Here is a 20868-nt window from a genome sequence, read left to right on the forward strand (position 1 = left end):
CAAATGCAATTATTATAATATAACCATAAAAGATAATTAATTGCAAATGCATGAAGTTTAACTGCTTTTATGTATATGTAATAAGTTTATGATATCTAATTGTGTCATGTGTACAGATATGGTTGAAAGATAAGAAAACCATTATACAGTAATCAGTATTAAAACTATTTTTATTAAAATAAAAATGTAATACTAATTTTGTCAGATTTTAGTTAAGAGTGTACATTTCTTAAAAACTTTAATTGAGCTTTTATTTTTATTGTACAGGCGTTTTGAACGGCATGTTAACGTTAACGTTTTTTGAATAAGAGATTGGTAGAAATATAGTCATTGTCCCTCAGACCTTCTAGCAGGATCTCTGAACATTTTTTTTTTATGAAATAAAACTATCTAGCACACCTATACGTTTTTATTGCAAAATGTTTGACTCTGTGCTTAAAATAACTGCGCAAATTCGAAATATTTAAAAAAAAAAAAAAGAATAACTCATCACAATGTTTTATAATATTTTCGAACAGGAAAAATATAATATATCATGTATGTATGATATACATATATATATATATATATATATATATAATGCCTAGTTGCACGGTAAGTAATAATATGCATATTTGCGAAAAATACCTATGTGTTTAACGTGTTTATTTCGAAATATTATATTTGAATAGATATTTGTTAAAAGGACCTAAGTCACATATTTTAGTTGAATAGTAAATGGTAAAATATTTATTTTATTTTTTACAGTAAACACGTCGTTTTGTGTTATAAAAAACCTTACCACTGTATCATCTGTGTTCGTTTATAATAATTTCGAACCATATAGTCCTAAAGATGAACCGTGCAAGTGCTCCGAAACGTTGGCAGACAAGTCAATCTGTTCAAGTGGGAGTAATCGAAAAATATGTAAATAGTGTAAATTTTGAAGTATTCATAATATGTTAAAAGGTACCCATATCTATGGTATCTTTACACAAACACTTGGTGGTATTAAAAATTGTAAAAAGGATGTCACTATGTCAATGATTATTTTTGGCTATTTATAGAAAAACGATTAACAAAAATTATATGGTTTTTTTTTAAATTTAATTTCAAGTAATGATATTTAAATGAAATTATGATGGTGGATCATCTTTAAACAAAAATTAATTAAGACTAAGAGTGAAATATTTGTTTGTGTCCCCTTGAAAAGTTGCTAAAACAAGTATGTTACTAACAAATACTTATTCATTTAATTTTTGTTGTAAAATATTGTATAGTCCACTTTTCGCCGTCGCGTTGGTCCGTTAATGTCATTGGTCGGACGTCATCATTCCTCGGACGGGCTTGTGCGAAAAAACGAATAATATGTAACATTTATTTTCGAAATAGGCGAGTCTCCGAAATCTACTTGTCTCGTCCGCCTATGCAACGATAACGTATGTGTAAATCCCATGACGATAAAACATTCGATACCGAGTAAGTCGTCCGCACAGATTGTCCGCGTTCGCTTTATACGTGCGACCGACAGTACGGACTTTGGCGCGGTCGTTATAATAATAATAATAATAAGCTGTAGCCTAGTGTGGAAAATATTGACAGCGATCGGAAGGGAAGATAATAATAATATTTTATATTATACACATACAAGCGTGTGTGTGTGTGTGTGTTTGTGTGCACCCATACGGTGACCGTGAGCGTGAAAGGATACAATATCACATAGAATAACATTATCAGACAGTCATTCGGAAGACGCGCGACCGAGCCAGGATCGGTAGTCGGTGCCAGCGTGCGATTATGTACAAACTAGTGTCGGGTATTGTGCTCTTGAACGCAGCTCTCGCTTCGTCGGCGTCCACAAACCAAAACAGTTTCAGCAATGACACTGTCGTCACGGCTTCTACCCTCAACGACCGAGGTAATAAAATACAATATACCTAATACTATGATCCATAATAACGTGTAATGTGTATTATGTTTGTGCCAATTACCTACCCCCCTAGACCGTCGCCGTCGGACGGTCAGTTCAACGGAAAGCCACGAATCAAACACGGGCAGTTGGCTGAGCAGCGGTGTTTGTTTTTTCTCTACAATCGAGTAACAAGTTATTCACCTTGAGTGTACAATGTCTAGGGCCGGGAAAATTCGTCTTTGAATTTGTTGCGTTGAAAACAAATAATTGTAAATCGCCCGTTACGAAATTTGACAGTCTAGCACTGGTTAGGATTTAAATTTTATTTAATGAACAATTAAGATAATTTTGCGGTCTTTTAAACACCGAATAATTATAATGACAACATACGCGAATATTTCATTTAGCGTTAATGAATCGTTGAATATTTGATAAATTTTGTTTTTTTTTATGTTATCTGGCTTAATAAAAAAATCGACCCACATACACCGGCTTATCGCACAATTAAACTGTTACAGTATTTCATAAACAGACTTGGTCGGTACTACTAAGGCTGCACTAAGATGAAACACGCACCCTTTGAATTATGACTTTGTAATCTGAGAGACAAAGCTAATAATAAAAATAAAAATGGTCCGGTGAATTTTTTTAAACAATTTATTTATTTGTACCGGTAGTAATTCAGGAAATATTTCTGAAATCATTTTTTTTTTCGTTTCGTCGTTAATTAAATACCATTTACTAGAGACTAACTAGTCAATTTTTTCGGATTTAAATACATTTCTTTCGGGTTACCCAATTTTGACTCTGATTAAGATTTAAAATCATAATTAATGTAAGCAAAAAAAAATACATTGTCAAAAAGAATTCTTGAAAAGTAAAAAACTAGCTAACACAAAATATATATGCAATCTCCTTTGATATAAGTAATCAAACGACACAATTTAATGTAGGTATGTAGTTTAAACAGTAAATTACTACTTACAAGTCATAACCGCAGAATGCAGTTTAGGTGTGTCTATAAAAACCCAAGAAAAAAGTTTTCCTGCTTTAGGGCCGATCGAATTTTTGCTTTGTACTTTTCGGTTAACGTCCAGGAATAGAATGGCCGGGCTCGTTATTGTTTTTTGTCGCTATAATTTATTTGCTTATCTCTCTGTACAAATGTTAATGGTTTGCACACCAACAACACGTACGTTAATCACTTGTAATTACCTCTGTTTGTAATTTACCTATTGAAGTACTTATAAATGATATGCAAAAGAAAAACTACTTATTACACACATCATCGTAAGGAAAGTCGTTCGAAACACATTCGGTTTCGACTCGAAGAATCGGCACTCGTTTTGGCTTGCCCGTCCTTATAGTGCGGTGAAATAATTGTTATTATCAGCTGTATGTACCTAGTAATTACACGTTGATTATTTTTTGTTTTGTTTTGTTACTTTAAACATCATCATTATAATCAATAGCCAGTGCATTTATAAGTAGGTAGTTGTATACTTTGTTGGGTAAAAATATGGTTCTGGGCGTTGTGGCAGTTCATGAACCAAGTCGTTAAATACAAAAAATTACCAAAATAATAATTGTTATTACAAACGGCCACACGCGTGCCGATCGACTTCGCTTTCGTATTTGTATTTATAATGTTAATATTTGGTTTGTCCAAAAACATTCACCGATCCCAAAAGTGTCCAGTTTATTTCGAAATCTACATATAATCTTTTTTAAACGAAATCTATAGACATGCAATAAAGTAGTACTGGGAATGTAGGCACATAAATTGCAGTATAAACACGGTCAACAGGTTTGGATTCGAATAATCTTCCGAAATCCGAATATAATAGCGATTTAAGATAGACGGTTTATTTTTGGTCTGCCATTTTGGTAAGCGGGAGTTTATTTTCATAATGTAAATAGTCCTACATAATTCATAAACTGTGTTTAAAACAAAAAATGTATACTTTATAATAAATATTCTCACATTTTTCAATTTTTAATAAATGAGCTTTGAAGTTTTTATTTTTCATAAGGTTCCGTTAATTTTTTTATAAAATTACTTATAACTTTTTCAGTTTTTTTCCTGTGCGTGGCATTTTTTAGTACAAGATAATAGATAGAGAGTTTAATTTACACGTTTATTGGTCTGATACTAATTTTTGCCAAAAATTGACTTTAGTCGTTTTAGACCTATGTTATAGCCATTGTTGGCCATTATTTGAATATACTTTTATCTAAATTATGTATAAATAACAAATTGTCTATTATTTATACATATTTTAATTATTTACAAGGACATATTATTTAAATAACAAATTTAATCGTTATTTTTTATTCATTAAATAATTCATTTCTTGTTATTCGTTGAAAACAATTATTTATTATTTACGATAATAGTTCTGTTACGGTTACCACCAGCCATGAACAATACTATTATTACTAATAATATGTCAGGCAAATGCCATCGTTACTGTTCTATTCAAAAAGTCATTTATTAATTCATTGAAATCTACTATTTATTATTTTATTCAAATTTTTCCCAACTCTTAGCGCACCAATATTATAGGTCGATTTGCATTGTTCCAATAAATTGTATGGTTATGGTTCAATGAAGGGCAATATACACTTACTACACAATGCCAACAATGAATGATCACTGGATACACTAATACTAACACTGTTGTACGCACTGTATAATAGCTGAATAGGTACAACGGAATAAAAACCAGTCGACAAAACCTACTCTTATATGAATTGCTCGAAGCAAACAAATAACATTATATTGATTCGAATATTAATGATTTAAAAGATATATGCCTCCCAACAAATCAATAACATGCATTGTGAGCACAGTCAATTAATTATACATATATATATATATATATATATATATATTTAGTACAAAATAAAACAATATATTATTTTGTACTTAAGCAAACGCGAATTTTTATTTTTACGTAGGTTGGTCGTTTTTGCATTTTCAACGCTAATAATAATACTAGGCCACATATAATAATGTAAATTTCAAAATATTTAATTAAATCGTCGATATATTATCATAAAAATTTAATATCTCATCAAGTACATATTTGGTTCCCTGAGGTTAAAATCCTTGAATAATCTGACTTGACATGGCTGGAGATTTGTATATACTGATCTTAACTTACGTAATTTTGTCATGCCGTATGTTATAAAAATAGTAATATATTCGCAGTACACATTTAGCTTATTGTCTTATTAATTATAATTTCTATAATACAGATTAGTATATCATGTGTTTACTGTATTTTCATTTTTTACAAATTCCTCAACCGTCAATCCTTAGCGGCTGTGTTATATCTGTACTCACTTGTCTATTTGAGTTTATCTGGTGGTTAAAAGTATATTTCAGAAATTTAATAAGAGTACTGAAAGTACTGAAGTTAACGTTAAAATCTTCACTGATTAACCAAGGCAGAAAGTGATAGTTATTATTCAAAATACCTGACCCCTCTTCTGTGTATGGCAGAAGTACTAAGTGGAGAAATCTATTACTGATTGTAAATGTTTGTTTGGGGAAATGTATACAACCGTCATTATTGTTGTTAGACTATTTAGTATAGTTTACACTTTACACATAGATGATAGGCCTTATGGCGCTCTTTATATTTATTTTGTTGTTCCACGTGTGTGTTAGCCTAGCTTAGCTATCAAAAATTTGTCGGTAAAGAGTTCGTTGTACAGCTACGCGTATGGTGAGGCATTGTCCGCTGTGGTCACTTAACAGCTGTGGTAACTATACATCCCTAGTACCATTGGACATATTCACATATAACCGAAATGTTTGCTTCCGTTTACCGGTCAAATTCAACTCCGTCAGTCCTACTTCCGTTACCTACTTCCGGTATTTGCACAAATTTACTCCTACCCAAAACATCATACCGCGCGTAAAGATGTTTACACATCAATAACGAAATTTTCCTATCTCATCCATTTGTCTCAGTCATGGAAGATACTTATAATGAGAAATTAAGACGGTAAAATACTTCCTTTACCCAAGTCTGGGACAATTTTCCTGCGCAGTATTATAAAGCAATCATGCCTGTTTATTTATTCATTGGTTTTATATTGTAAAATATGTATGGTAATTGGCAACGATAATTAACAGTTAAGTGTTAACAGTCTAACAGATAAATAACAAGTCTGTGGGTAATAATATACAAATATTGATCGATAGACTAATGTAGATGTGATTCCGAACGCAGCACTTACTATACAATAATAATTTTTGTAGGGTTACTAAAAAAACAAAGGACACGGTTTTATGAGAATGGCTAGTAGCCACTGGGTATTCCGGGATAATTGCATAACGCAAAGTCATGTGACAATGTGCAGCTTGAGTGTTCCTATTATCACGTTTTTAAATAACTCAATTACTTCAAATATAGATATGTGTAGTAAAAAAAAAACCATGAAAACAACAACAACGTAATGAAATCGATTTACCTACGATTGTTGTGTACGGTGGCCACCGTGAACCTTATTCTTATTTTCTTTTTTGGCACTTGCGGAAACTAAATCAGCGGCAAGGTCGCCCTTAGTACGTTATATAAGAGAGACTAATTTCGATTATTCCGTAACAAAAACGATACCCAGAGCACCTTCGCGACAACGAATTATGTATATTCGTGTGTTAATTTTACATATTGTCACTTTGTACTGTTTCCGAAGCGCGTTTCTATAGTTTGATGACAATATATTTTTCGACAAAAATTTACCGGTAATAATTATTATTCGATTCGCCAAAGCACGTCTAAAGTCGGACGACCCGTTTAAACTTTAAACGCACCCGACGGTCGACACCGTAAAACAATAGTATTATCGCGTACAATTATTGTAGACTAAAACTATTATAAGTGCTATTTCGGCTGCAAAGGCTATTAAGTAATTTAGGTACAGCTGTTTTTGTAACGGTGCATTTTATCAGACGATATTACATCTAAATGTGTTTATACCATGTGTTAATACCATTTGGCGTAGAGTAATTTAGAATGCGTTAAAATTATTATATAAGTATTAGCTAGAATGTTAAATTTTTAAATAGTGACTTTCTTTGCAAAACTAACTCCGACTATGTGTAAGCTGATATTATTTTTATAAAGCTACACAGCGAGAAAAATAATATTAATACTTTTTCTAAGTAATAATTTTATTTGTGTTTTCCATTAACATTAAATCGGTATATATTTTATGTTTGTTAAAAAATAATAATGTGGTACCTATTTCATTTTTATGATATTGGTGCCTAACAAAGTTCTAGGCATTTGTCGCTATTATATTTCTTAAATGCAGTTGATTAGTTTTCTATTCTTAACTTTGTCTTACGACTTTATTAGATATTTGTAATAATTGCTATATTGTTGTTTACATATATACCAGCTTTGTTAAGCTTATGTTAATTTGAATTTGAATATAAATACCAATTATCTAAGTTTATATTATTATCTGCTTGGAAAACATTCAGTAATTTTTTTTAAAACCTAATTACATAGACTATTTTCTACTATAGTTGTAGTGGGTTTTGAGAAATGACAGATTAATATTCCTTTATTTGAATCAATTGGTTAAATCCAGTTATTCAAATACATAGCTTGTTTGATGATGATTAACTTTGTACCCCACAACAACATTAATAACCTATTAACCGAGGAATACAAACTGTAACAACCTGTATAAAATCGCATTTTCATTAGCTACCGGGGTGTAAATTATACCATAAATTAATATTAGTATTGTATAATGTAAATACTACAATGATTTATAATATAATATCTAGCTCATAGGCTAAAACTAACTTGCCTCTAATGTCAACAAATTAAAAAATGTCAAATAACACAAAAAAGTTTCATTTTATACAAGTTTTTTAACACGACAATATTGAAGGACGAAATCATACTTATACGAGCAATAAACTATTAAGCCTACCAAAGTATAGACATTTAAAATAAATTAATCCTTTGTAATATAATAATAACTAAATTAATCTAACCGATTAGCTAGAAATTAGAGTATTCTAATAATAAAAATGATTTCACTAAAACATATATGTATTTAAATAATTTGTATTTGTTATTCTAACGCAGCTATAATTGCCATTTTATATTTTATAATTGAATATGACTCGGTTTTACTACTTTATTTATAGGTAATGGAAAACACACCTAGTATCTAATTATAGTCGCTCCGCTTTTTCATTATTTGCGCATATTTATTTTTATGCTACTAAATAGTAAATTTACTTAATATCTTTCATTATGAGATTTTTTTATAATTTTATATTCAAATACTCTATAAAATAAAACGTCGTGGTGTGGCAGAGGGTTACTGCTGCAGTGTTTCTGCGCACTAGCCGTCGTTCGAATCTCGGGCTGGCCGTTTCTCCAGCTGGGCGGGTAACCGTCTGGATAGAGAAAAGGCCACCCGACTGGTGCGGAAGGCAACGGGAAACAACCCCACATAAATCACTTCCCCAGGATAGCAAGAGTCGTTTAAACCGACTACTAACTGGTCATAGACAAAAAAAAAATAAAAATAAAAGACTACTAGTTTTTTGAAAACTAATATGCAATATTTTTTTGTGAGTAGTATTATTAATGTAGTCAATTCCGTTCCTCGCGGTATGCTCTAAGAGAAAAAATATTAATGAGTTTTCAGTTTAATATGCTTTTTACAGAAAATAGAAATTTACAGACAAAGATCAAATAAATGATTGATTTCAAAAAAAATATGAACTACGTCCCAAATCCCAATAATGGTTTTTACATTTTGGGATAACTTAACTACTTAATACAACATAATTGTATTACAATTTAATATTGCCTTCTCGATGTTTTCAATGAGGCTTGTTCGGTATATTTCAAGTGTTAAACTATAATTAACCTATTAATTATGTTTAACAGCTACTATAAATTCATAAACACTTCATATACATACAATAATGTTACAATAATGTTACAATTCAATTACAACTTCACCTCTGTAGGTGTATATCAGTACATCTGTATAATAGTTGTTATTTTTATCAGTAACGTCATTTTATATAGTTAAGATAAAGACTTCTATCGAGATTTTAAAGTTTTATCTTCAAGTTTTCTAAAACTGCTAAAGGATCCAAAATTTAATTTGTGAAAAATAATTCTGTGAAAGTTCGCAATAATACCATTTTTCTACGTAAGACTTAAACTTTAAAAAGAATAAACTTGTTTTTATTTACCACGGCACCTCGACAAAACTACTCGACCAATGCATAACGTATAAAAACAGTCCTTGAATGAATAATTTTCCAATACCTTTAAAATAACTAATCTATAAAATTTAAAAACTTTAACTAGTTCCATTTTTATAATGTTTTTTATATTAAGCAAATGTTATAAATTTTTAAAAAAAATTTTTTTACTATACTTCTTTTTAGACATTTGCTTATTAATATTGGATTTTTCAAAACTTAAAATAACAGAACCTATTGTTTTTCTTATAAATCTGGATTTATATTTTAAAGAGAACCGAATAAATGACAATATTATTTCTTTTTTTATTATATTTTACGAAACTATTAAAAAATAAAATTATTAAGATATGACTTAAAACTAATTAAAAAATTGTTTTAAGAAACTAATGTTATTTTGCATTTTAAACTAGACACGACCTCATACGTAGACAAAATACGTTGATACAGGCTAATTTGTTCCCTCTGTCAAGTTCTTTAATGTGTATAGTTAAACTTAAATTTTGTTATGGGATATGGCTTAAGCAATTATTAGGACAGGTAATACAAATTATATAAAAATATAGATTCCAGTATACTATTTGATACGAGCCCTTAACACATAATAAAAAGAAAAACGCAAATTTATATGTGATTTTTTTTAAGTAATGACAATTACTGTGCGTAAACACATAAAACGCATTTAGTGTCGTAGTTATAATTTTGCTATAGGTCATATAGGTTGAGGGGGTCGGCTTAGAAAATAATATGCTAAGCACCTTCGTCACCCCTGGTTGTTATTTAAATAGTGTACTTATAAAATATAAGAAGTAAATATTTTATTTCTCTTTTATCAATTTTAGAAATGTACGCCTCAATAAAAATACTGTCGTACAACTCTCGGACATTAGAATAATATATTATGATACTAATTTAAAGAGTTCAGAGTGCTTTCTGGTTGCGGCATTCATACGGTCATGGTGAGTCGTGACTTGTATTTAAAACTTGTTTGCGCTCATGATCGTTGCAAAATTGATCGGCAGTGAATTCCATTACGATCAGATTGGAATGTATAATTATAGTTTATGTAGTTCAATACATATTAATACGCAATTATTTATGTGTGTTATGCTAATGCGTGTATACAGTGTACGCCTACTTTAGGTTTGAAATGTTCTGCCTGGTATGATTCCTACACTATTCTTCTCCATTTTTCTCCGTCTTCTCTTGCCTTTTTGTTATACTCAGTTCCTTGCAGATCTCTGAAACAAAGTTTTTCTCATTACATCATAATATATTATAAAAAAAAATGCGAACAGTTAAGAAGCTCTCATCTTCTCTTGCCGAAACTTCATATAATAATCACCAACTTTTGAATTGAATTATTTCAGAAAATTTCGCGATCAGCAATTTTAACAGCAGCAATTTGGTCCAATGCGAAAACGCCAGTCATTCGATCGATGACTTCCCGCCGGACTACTTCACAGATGAACAAAGACGACACGGCGCTGTTCTCGTACACATTTTGGTGGCTTTTTACGGATTCGTTTTCATAGCGTTCGTTTGTAACGATTACTTCTTGCCGTCAGTATTTTGCATATGTTTAGGTAAGCCTATATTACTTAGATATAGTACCATGATAGCGAATCGCCTACTAAAAATATTTAACAGCTTAGGCCTGTTTACAACAACAACAATGATAATAATAATAACAACAATTAAGTTTTAATGTACCAACGACGCATAATAATATAAAAAGTAACAATGTGGCTAGGCCTAGCCCACAGGTACCTACTCTGACAGTGACAAGAAACTCACAAAAAAATTGTGGGTGTTATAGTTTAATGTAATCATAACGTAAATACACCGATGCGATGTTGATATAATGATATAGTGTATTTAATGCGTTTTAAACATACGGATAATAATGAATAATGATACCTACTAATAAAAAATCATTAAGCATATTATCATTTATATGTTATTTTTCGCGTCTATAGTAATTGTTAATATTATATTATTATTTGTTATTACATTATGCGTTCTAAGCAATTTTGAAAAGAAAGTGAAGTTCATACTGCTAGCTACAGCAGTTAAAATAAATGAATTACAATAGCTGCAGTTAAGTATAATTTACTCAACCTGAGCGACATATTTTAATTAGACTTTTTCAGAGGTGTACATAATATATGTATTGTTTTTCTGCGTATCCATTGTCATTTGTCTTGTCCCGCCTAATATGGATTGACCACCATAATTATTGTTATAATATGTTTATAGTTTTTCAGGAAACCGGAAAAAGCTCCGTGTAAGATTTAAATTTTACTTACTAACTACCGAAATATAATATTATTTTTTTACTGTATTTGTACAGTCGTTTTGCACATTTAAAATAAGAAAATTAAAAAAACAATTTTTTTTGTGATTCTCCCTGAAACAAATAAAATTTATCTATTCCCGTTAAGTCCCAGGCAGAGTAAAATGTGAATTATACCCGGAACTTTGTACAGACCCCTGGTATTATTCACATATAATGCATTTATAACTTTTTTCTTCTAATAAATGTATGTTTTTAAATTACGTTTGGAAACATTCAAACGTTTTTTAAACTGGATGTTTATCAGCCATCAGGAGCCGTGGTTTTTAAAGTATCTGAGCGTACGGCAGTACGATAGGCCAAGTTCCAGCAATGTCAGTATATCTTTACACGAACCAATTCACCCAGTTTTTCTAACCCACATATCTCTCTGTTTCCTATTAAGATAAGCTTTTGAAATTTGAAACGTAGATTAAGTTTGCTTAGCTTAGGATACTGTAAAAAATTGAGTCCTTAATAGAAAGCATTTTCAAAAGGGGAGAATTTCATTTTTGTTATTGACTCATCATCAAAATTATAAAACATTTCCCTTATATGTAGAAACGTGAAATTTGGCACAAAAGAAGGTCTTTTAGTGTAACTAAAGAGAAAAATCTAAAAGTTGCAATTTTTGTCAAAATTAATCTCGCTTTAGGGAGTGTAGTTCTAAATGCATGATGCGACGTGCATAAATATTGCTTAATTAGATTAGCACGGGTTTTTATTAATTAACCATAGATTACCGCTCCGTCGAAACTCACATTATCTTTCATTCTCATTCTCTGTAATTGACAGTAAATACTTATCAAACATAATGTTTTCTTGTTTTCAATAATAATTTTATTGTATTTTATTTCATTAATCGGTTATGAAATACGGAATATTTTAATAATCGTAATAATATCATTATTTAATTCAGTCTATATATACTCTATACCCGTGTTATTCTTCGTCGGAGAATTCGTTTGTTCATTCTAAGTATAAAAAAAATAGCAAGTGCCGCTTTTCTAAGAAAAATTGTATTGGAGCAAAATCTTCGTTACGGCCGCGTGAATCAAACGCGCAGGTCTCTGTTCCCAATGTTCAAATGATCCCACCAATGCCTCGTAAAAAATTAACACTATACTGAAGCCAGCAAAAAGGAATGATATCTCCAACAAAAACCTAACAGTGAAAAAAGGCCAAGTTCTCCAGATCCTCTCCCAAAAATGTCAGCCTATCAAAATAGTGATATCTACATTGTATCAAAGGCTCATGAAAGTAGGAATGAAGTGAGGTTATGAACTAAAAAAATAGCAGACTTGGCCACAATGTAGATATTACTATTTTGGTAAGCTGACTTTTTTGGGAGGCAGTCTGGAACTTGGCCCTTTTTCACTGGTAGGTTTTTGTTGGAGATGGATATTTTTTCGACTTGTATTGCGGGTGACTGTGTTGCAGATGGAATGATGTGTACATGACTTATTATTAAAATACAACTAAAGGTTCTTTTATTGATTATAAATTATTATAAATGAATGGCGTTATTATCCCTGTGGATAAGGGAGAAAGAATTCTTCCAAGGGTTTCACAGCTGTCGTAAAAGGCGACTAAAGTGTCGTTGAGGCCGAACGCTAAGTGGCCTTTCTACAGGACCACTTCACTTGACACAGCGCTACTAGTCGGTCCGTGGTCGTAGGGTAGACCTTCGGGGTGAACAACTAATACCAAGGGTACGCTTGAATGGCGTTATGCAGATTTTAGTTTAACTAGTGTGGTATACACTAGTTAAACTAAAATCTCGATTTTTTTTTGTGGGTTGGTTGCTTTCTGCATAACGCTATTCAATTGTAAAGGGTTTTAAGAAAAATTATCTATATATTTTATAAGTAGCGTACATAATATATTAATCGAAGTGTTTTTATCTTGATTATAGATTTAGGTATTTCACCAGACGTGGCCGGAGCGACGTTCATGGCCACGGCCACGTGCGCCCCAGAGCTTTTCGTCAGCGTCATCGGCACGTTCCTGACAGAGTCCGATCTGGGCGTCGGCACGGTCGTGGGAAGCGCGGTGTACAATACGTTGGGCGTTTCGGCGTGCGCCGGACTGGCGGCCAGGAAGGCCATCGAGTTGGAAAAGTGGCCACTAATCCGGGACAGTGGCGTATACGTGGTGTCTGTTATGATTCTGGCCGCCGTCGTCGTAGACGGCGTGATCATGTGGTACGAGGCGTTCCTAATGCTAGTCATGTATTTCGGGTACTTTCTGTTGATGTTCACTCAGGGAAAGCTCAAGACAGCCGCTAAAAAGTTGAAAAACAAAAACTCATTTCGATCCTGTAAGTCTATAACCGTATGGCGATATCTGTGGTAGAATGTCACAACACAAATTTATATGTCACTTTTCCCAATTCTAGGAAGATACAATAACTGAAGTATTTGATTTTAATACTAAAATTGTAAAAAAGTTTTGTTATTATCTATCGATATCAAACATAATATTATATTCTTTATGATACCAGCAATTTCACAAAAACTGAAAAAAATATTATTTTTGGTTAATATATGTATATTGTATAATATGCTGTGAGTAATGGGAGAAAGAGAAATCGAATCAAACTATTTATTTTGACGTATGAGCAAAATTTATTTTTAAATATTAGCTTCCATGTTTATAACTAGAGTTTGATAATAAAAAAACATACCATATTTTGACGCTTTGTAAAATATTGTGTAAAATATTTTTTAAAACACATCAGATAAGTTTTAACTTATAGATACATCGAAATTGGCAAAAAGAGACAATATATCAACTTCTGCCATCCTACCACAGATATACACCACCTTGCATTATATACTTAGCCCAATCACGCATCATACATACCTACACCTACTAACTTTGGTACCTACAGGTGCTGCACCACACCATTTAATAAAATATTAACCTCGGCACATAATGTCGATACTGCACCAGTTTGATTTTGAATGCCATCATTATATTGGTTTTATTTTAAAAATTATAATAATTTTGCATGTTACCTTGATGCTTTTGGTTAATATATATTTTGTTTCTAGGCGTATAATTAAAAAGAATATTACGCCTGGCCAGGCCTCTAAAGACATTAACTATATTATATTATACTTAAGGATTGCAATTATTATTATAGCGGTAATCCTTGAAATATTAGTACCCAAAGTCGAACATATTATTTCATTATTCATTATTGAGATTCAAAATTAGTCTTTATTACAAACATCGTAGTGTTTTCGATATCATAATTTACTCGCATACGGGTTTAAATGCAGACCTTGGTCAAGAAAAATGAGTTAAGTATTCAATACACATGAGTTTATAACAAATTAGGATCTTTATAATGATTAATGACCATTAATCTGCTCCAGTAGTTCATACTTTAATTCTATTACCAAATAAAATTAAAAACAATATAATACTAAATAAATAGGTAAGCAAAGGCAAACAATTTAATTTGAAAAATATGATATATTAAAGCTAAAAAACACTTAATATGAGTTAAAACTTAATGTGTGTCTTATATTAAGAGTAACCAAATAAAAACCAATATATTGCTTACGTGACCTCTACACTATCATCTATAAAGGAGTATTATAAAGGCAATTTTTCAATAAAACAACATTAGATTAAAATTTGTTAACTCATAAATTAACACAGTAATAAAGTATCTACTTTAATATTTTTTTAATTATTAATGCATACAGGCCCTGTTTTGGTATAAAAACATGTTTCTACCTCTAACAGTACTTTTCTAAGAATACTCCGATGTAAGTTTGAAAAAAATATTTTAATTCTTCATAACATTTACAAGGTATATAAATCATGGCACATATAGAGACTCTTTACGTAACACACTAAATATTTAGCTAGGAAAAGTAATATCATCTCGGTTGAGATTATCAGAAAACTTTTATGTGATACGATGAACGAGACTAAATTACGCTCACTAGTTATATTCTTTTCTGGATTAGAGTCCACAACAAATATTATATGTGTTTTAGTGAGGTCGTTATCGAAATCATTTAAAAACTAAATAGGTACATGTGTATATTATACCAAGTAGTATTGTTTTGAATGTAATATACTAAGTATACTTAAATACTTTATCTTAAGAATATTTAAAAAAAATAGCAATAAAGATAACACGGATGACAGTATCATAAACTTTAACGTTTTACTTCATAAACTTTATACTCATTTGTATCTTATCATATCTTGTGGCCTCGTGGAAGTATTTAAACAATAGATTACCAATATTCTCCTGAACTAGAGGTTACACTGAAAGTTCTTGCATCTTTTAAAATGTAATAATGTTTAATGTTTATAACAAAAAAAAAAATACACATTAAAATGATTAACATAACTTAAAGTGTTACATCTCACTTTAAAGTGCATAAAACTGTAATGAGTTTGTTATTAAGTACACATTTAAGAAAATAATATAAGATAATTTTTACAAGACGTGTAAATTCTCAGTGTAATAGTCATAAAATGTAAATCTTACGGAAAAAAAGTTAATCAGTAGGTAATAAATAAATAAAATAATTATTTTATATTATTGATAATTAATAGTTATTTAATTTATTAAAATGTATGAACTTAGATGAACACATCTAAGAGTCCAAACGTCGTATAAAGTAGATCAGTGAATAGAATGCAAAATATTGTAATCTAAGTCTACCAAAATCTGGGAAATGGAAATTTTCGACTTAATACACTTTTGCTCTGAGGTACGGATATATATTTTTAATCTATATGCTATAGAGTATTATTTTTGTGGCTAAGGGTTTATTTAAATATTTTATAATACATAACCACGAGTGTTGCTTAAGTTTTTTCTATATTTGTATTCAAAATAAATGTAATTAGTAATTAACAATAATATACTTATTCGTACTCTAAAATAGTTGGGAATCTTCAAGTATAAGGTTTATTTTATTATTTTTATTCGTCACTTTTTAAGAATCAATAATTTATCTTTATTTTTCATTGATTAGGTAATACAATTAAAATACATTTTGTAAAATAATAATCATATAAATTACTATTCTTATTCATTTTTATTTATTAACAACAAATATTATTCGGATAGCTTAAAAGAATATGTAACTATTAATGTAATTAAATCTAATCAAATCGACTTCACGATCACACGTCATTGACAGGTGTCCAAATTAAATGTTATCGTTCGTTATGCATTGTCTCGTAGTTCTCAAGCATGTTGCCATACCGGAGATAGCATCCTCCTTAATTATTATAATAATAGTGACCTTCATCACGTTTAAATGTATGTTGTAGTTTAGTTTTTAAAGAAACATAAACACCCGTTTATAAAGTAATAATTAATACAATGAAAATTACAATGGGCCTGTAGGTGTTATTAAGTTATAGGACAGTTTTGTTTTTTAAATAACTGGTTTTGTTAATTTTATAACGACGTGTTATTTTTCACTTCCTGATCTTGAAGTTGAAAAATATTTCTTTTTTTTCTATATTTTTTTAAAATTACACTGTTTTTTAGTCGTGATACTTTAATAGGGCGTCGCACCACCTATTTTTAAGGAGTAAAGTATAGGCAATTTTTTTACAAAATCGCTCAATAGGTACATAGTTTAGAAATAACCACTATTTTAATATTTTTAAATGACTGTAACTTTTCAAAAAATGAATTGCCCTCCGGAATATTGTTCTCTTATAATGGGTGCTTTTACTCTAAAACAAAAATTAAGCGAGTTATTTTCAGTTGGCGTAAACATGTTTTTACTACTGAAAATCACCGGTGCGACGCCCTCTTAAGTACACATTTTCGTACATATAGGATTAGTAATTTAGGTACTTAAAATGTACTTATAACAACTGGCTGTGAATCAAATATTCAGAAACATTTATCTTTAAATTAAATAAGTAATATAAATTTTGGAAATAATTTTTGAAGATTTTTAATTAATTATGTATAATTTTTATTTGTATGATAAAAAACTTTTGATGATTTTCCATATTTATACCTTTGGATGCAATTATTTGTATGTATTTATTAATGTTTTATAATAATGTGATCTATAATTAATTTTTAACTACTTAAATAAAAACGTATTGACACATACAGCATTAAAAAAACTGTCGTAAATATATAGGTATGTACCTAAAATATATTAATACCTAAATATATAGGTATTAATATATTAATATATTATATACACTAAATTCAAATATTTTAAACCAACCATAATGAAGAAAAATAGTTAAAAACGTTCTAAATAGACGCTACTATAAAATAAAGTATTATTAATAACATCTATATAACACTATGTAACACTATATGTCTATAAACAACTATGTAAGATACGATACACAAAACAAAAAACATGAAGTTATAAAATAATACAATTTGCTAATAAGCAAATTTTGTAGTGTTTTATGCTAAAAAACGATGTTGAAATGTTGTATAACTTAACTTTTAACATTTTTTGTTGTTGTGATTTGCATACTAAAAATATAGTAAAAAAAGAAAGTATGCATTTTTAAACTTGTATTGAAGTTTTGAATAACATCTTTATTTTATTATTTTTTAAAAAACTGAAACTATATTTAAAAAAGTTAATTTAAACGCGTTTTAAAAGACAATAAAACAAAGTAGGTAATATATATTATGTTTGTACTGAATTAACTTGTTTTGGGGAATGGTAATAAGTGATATTTTCGTTTTCAAGTTAGTTTGCACTTTGTCATTCTACACTAAGAATTTCGTAATGCACATTTGAGATGTTGTACTGCTCACAAAAATAAGGACTACCAAGTAATATCTGTGTGTTTTTTTTCAGTATTTTTTTTTAACGACACATTTAAATATTTAATATTAGTAAAATGACAATAATGTCATTATATAACTTATATGTTGTGTGTACAAATGTACAACAAATGAGTGTGTACAAATTGCGTAATCAATTATTCGCCGTCTATAGTCTAGACGAATTAATAAAACATAAATATATTCTTATGAAATGTTGTAGATTATACATATATCATAGTGCAAAAAAAGATACGGTATTACTGTTACAGTGGTAAAAAGTGAAAACTTGTGAACACATTCATCGACTGCATTACTGTATTGCATGGATTTGACACTGCACGTTAATGTAAATACGGATCGGGTTGGTTGTTTATAAGACTTACGCTTTAAATCACCATTAATATATTTTTATTTAAACATTGACGCAACTAGAGGATTTCTGAGAAAGTTCAGACCTTTTAAAAACTCCGAAAATTCCATCAGAATGCGAGTAAAAATCATAAACCATACTCGGGGGCTATGCCTGAGATGTTTTTGAAGCCTGAACGAGTTTAGAAGGATTCAAACTTTCCTAGTCCCCGTCTAGATGCACCAATGTATTCAAATCAAACAATACTAATTTACTAATCTGTTGCTTTGAAATTATGCACCCTGAGAGCAGTCGAGATAACGTTTTGCGCCGGGGATCATTTACTAGACTTGTTCGTGGTATTTTTTTTTTTCAACAGCAACAAATTCAGTGAAACCACCGGCGTTTGACATTGGGTATGGCGTTTACCGTTCATTTTATTTTACCGAGTATGTTCCACCAGCAAAACCTAACCAAACATCGGTGACTTCAAAAAATGGCAATCCGGCGGACGAAGGAGAGCAAGGTACGACCCGCAATAGTAATCTTCTTCCGTTAAACGAACCGATTATTACGGAATGTTCAACTGTTTGTTTGTTTTATATTTAAGTTTCTCCCATATGGAAAAGACCAAAAGGCAACGCTCTGGCAACCACGTGGTGGTTGTTTTCACTGCCTGTGGCGTTTTTGTTAGGAATGACGATACCAGATTGCCGGACCAAACGGAAAGTCTATCCGTTAACGTTCATAATGTGCATCATATGGATAGGCATTAGCTCGTACCTAGTGTCTTGGATGTTAACTATATGTGGTGAGTGTTGACAAGAGAAATATTGATTTACTATTTAAAATTAATTTAATAGCATAATATCTAATTGATCATTTCCAGGAGATACGTTTCATATTAGCGACATCGTGATGGGCATAGCGGTGTTGGCAGCCGGCGGGAGTATACCCGAAGCCGTATCCAGTGTAATAAATGCACTTAATGGTAATAAAGAAATCAACATTAATGTTCTTTTTCTTCCTCTTCGCATTTTTTAATCGCGCCAAAATGCGTCTATGTCAAAATTGAAATAAATTATACATCCTAATTTTTTATATGTAGGTACTTACATTTGAGTACTAAAAAACTAATGTTTTAATACAAACTTAAAACCAAAACTAATTATCCGAAATCATTTTTCTTAAATAATTCTACTAGGCTTATAGTTTTTAATTTTAGACAGTTAGAAAAATAACTTAAAACATAGAACAATTAAAAGACATTTCACGTTATACCTATAGTTGTTTTAGAAATTTTTTATTTTTCTTAAAGTGATGATTATTAGTTTTAGAGAAAAGGCTACTCATTTATCAATTTATTCTTCAGAAAAGTTTTATGTTGTTATTAGTTAGTTGACGTTTCAAACCTTACATTGAGTATAGTCATGGACCCTGCGATGGGTCCAAAACGTCAATTAACTAATGACAACATGGATAAATCTGAAAATGATTAAATTAACCATTTTGTTTGATAGGAGTTGGATCTATGAGTATCAGCAACGCTCTTGGTGGTAATACATTAGACATTTTGCTATGTCTGGGCCTACCGTGGTACATCAAAACATTGTTGCCAGCATCCATGAATGGTGGACCAGTAAAAATGGAGTCAAGCGATTTGTTTTTCAACTGTATGTGTATGATTGTCAGCGTCGTGGTGTTAAATTTTGCAGCTGCTGCTAACGGATTTAAAATGTATAAAACTTTTGGGATCATATGCCTTGTTGGTCACGTAGTCATCATTACAACGTTTATAATAATTGGGCTAAATTTCGTTAAAGCACCGGTTGAAGGACAATGCTTAAATTGATTGGTCGAATGATGGTGTAATATTTAATTTATATAAATTAAATGTAACATGAAAACATTCAAATGGTTTCTTAAATACATAAAACAACTTAAATGTACTTCATTTCAACTCTTGCTTGCAAGTCAATAGAAATATTAGACAATAGTAAATTTTTATTACATAATATCATAATAATCAGTTAATACATTTCATTAATTTGCTGTGCCAAAATTAAATTTACTATTTAAATTTTATAAGATATTATACGTTTAATACAAATATTAATATTAATTTTTATTATTAAATAGGAGTTTGTTGTTTTAATATTTTTGATAGTAAATAATCTGTTATTTTTAAATGCATTAACTTCGTAACTATTATGCAATGTGTTAA

At 30.2% G+C, this 20868-nt stretch overlaps 1 protein-coding gene across 1 annotated transcript; it reads left to right on the forward strand.

The window, feature by feature from the left end:
• The first annotated feature begins 1442 nt into the window (after positions 1 to 1442).
• Positions 1443 to 20758, forward strand: LOC126835508 (sodium/potassium/calcium exchanger 3-like). The gene is made up of 7 exons (XM_050568154.1): positions 1443 to 1897; positions 10526 to 10741; positions 13406 to 13810; positions 19024 to 19170; positions 19255 to 19455; positions 19534 to 19635; positions 20165 to 20758. The coding sequence occupies exons 1-7, from the start codon at positions 1777 to 1779 to the stop codon at positions 20494 to 20496; spliced, it is 1524 nt and encodes a 507-aa protein (XP_050424111.1). The 5' UTR covers positions 1443 to 1776; the 3' UTR covers positions 20497 to 20758.
• The last annotated feature ends 110 nt before the right edge of the window (positions 20759 to 20868 follow it).

Source organism: Adelges cooleyi, unplaced genomic scaffold (genome assembly GCF_023614345.1).
Source record: "Adelges cooleyi isolate 19-005CV unplaced genomic scaffold, UGA_ACOO_1.1 ACOO_flye_CR_arks_rails_tigmint_CR_PRNA_23, whole genome shotgun sequence".
In the NCBI taxonomy this organism is placed as follows: Eukaryota; Metazoa; Arthropoda; class Insecta; order Hemiptera; family Adelgidae; genus Adelges; species Adelges cooleyi.

Bases quoted from the DNA above. Each gene is read 5' to 3' on its own strand.
- LOC126835508 (XM_050568154.1), top strand. From the start codon at position 1,777: ATGTACAAACTAGTGTCGGGTATTGTGCTCTTGAACGCAGCTCTCGCT. The intron at 13,811-19,023 runs GTAAGTCTATAA...TTTTTTCAACAG, and splicing joins CAAAAACTCATTTCGATCCT to CAACAAATTCAGTGAAACCA. The intron at 19,636-20,164 runs GTAATAAAGAAA...TTTGTTTGATAG, and splicing joins TGTAATAAATGCACTTAATG to GAGTTGGATCTATGAGTATC.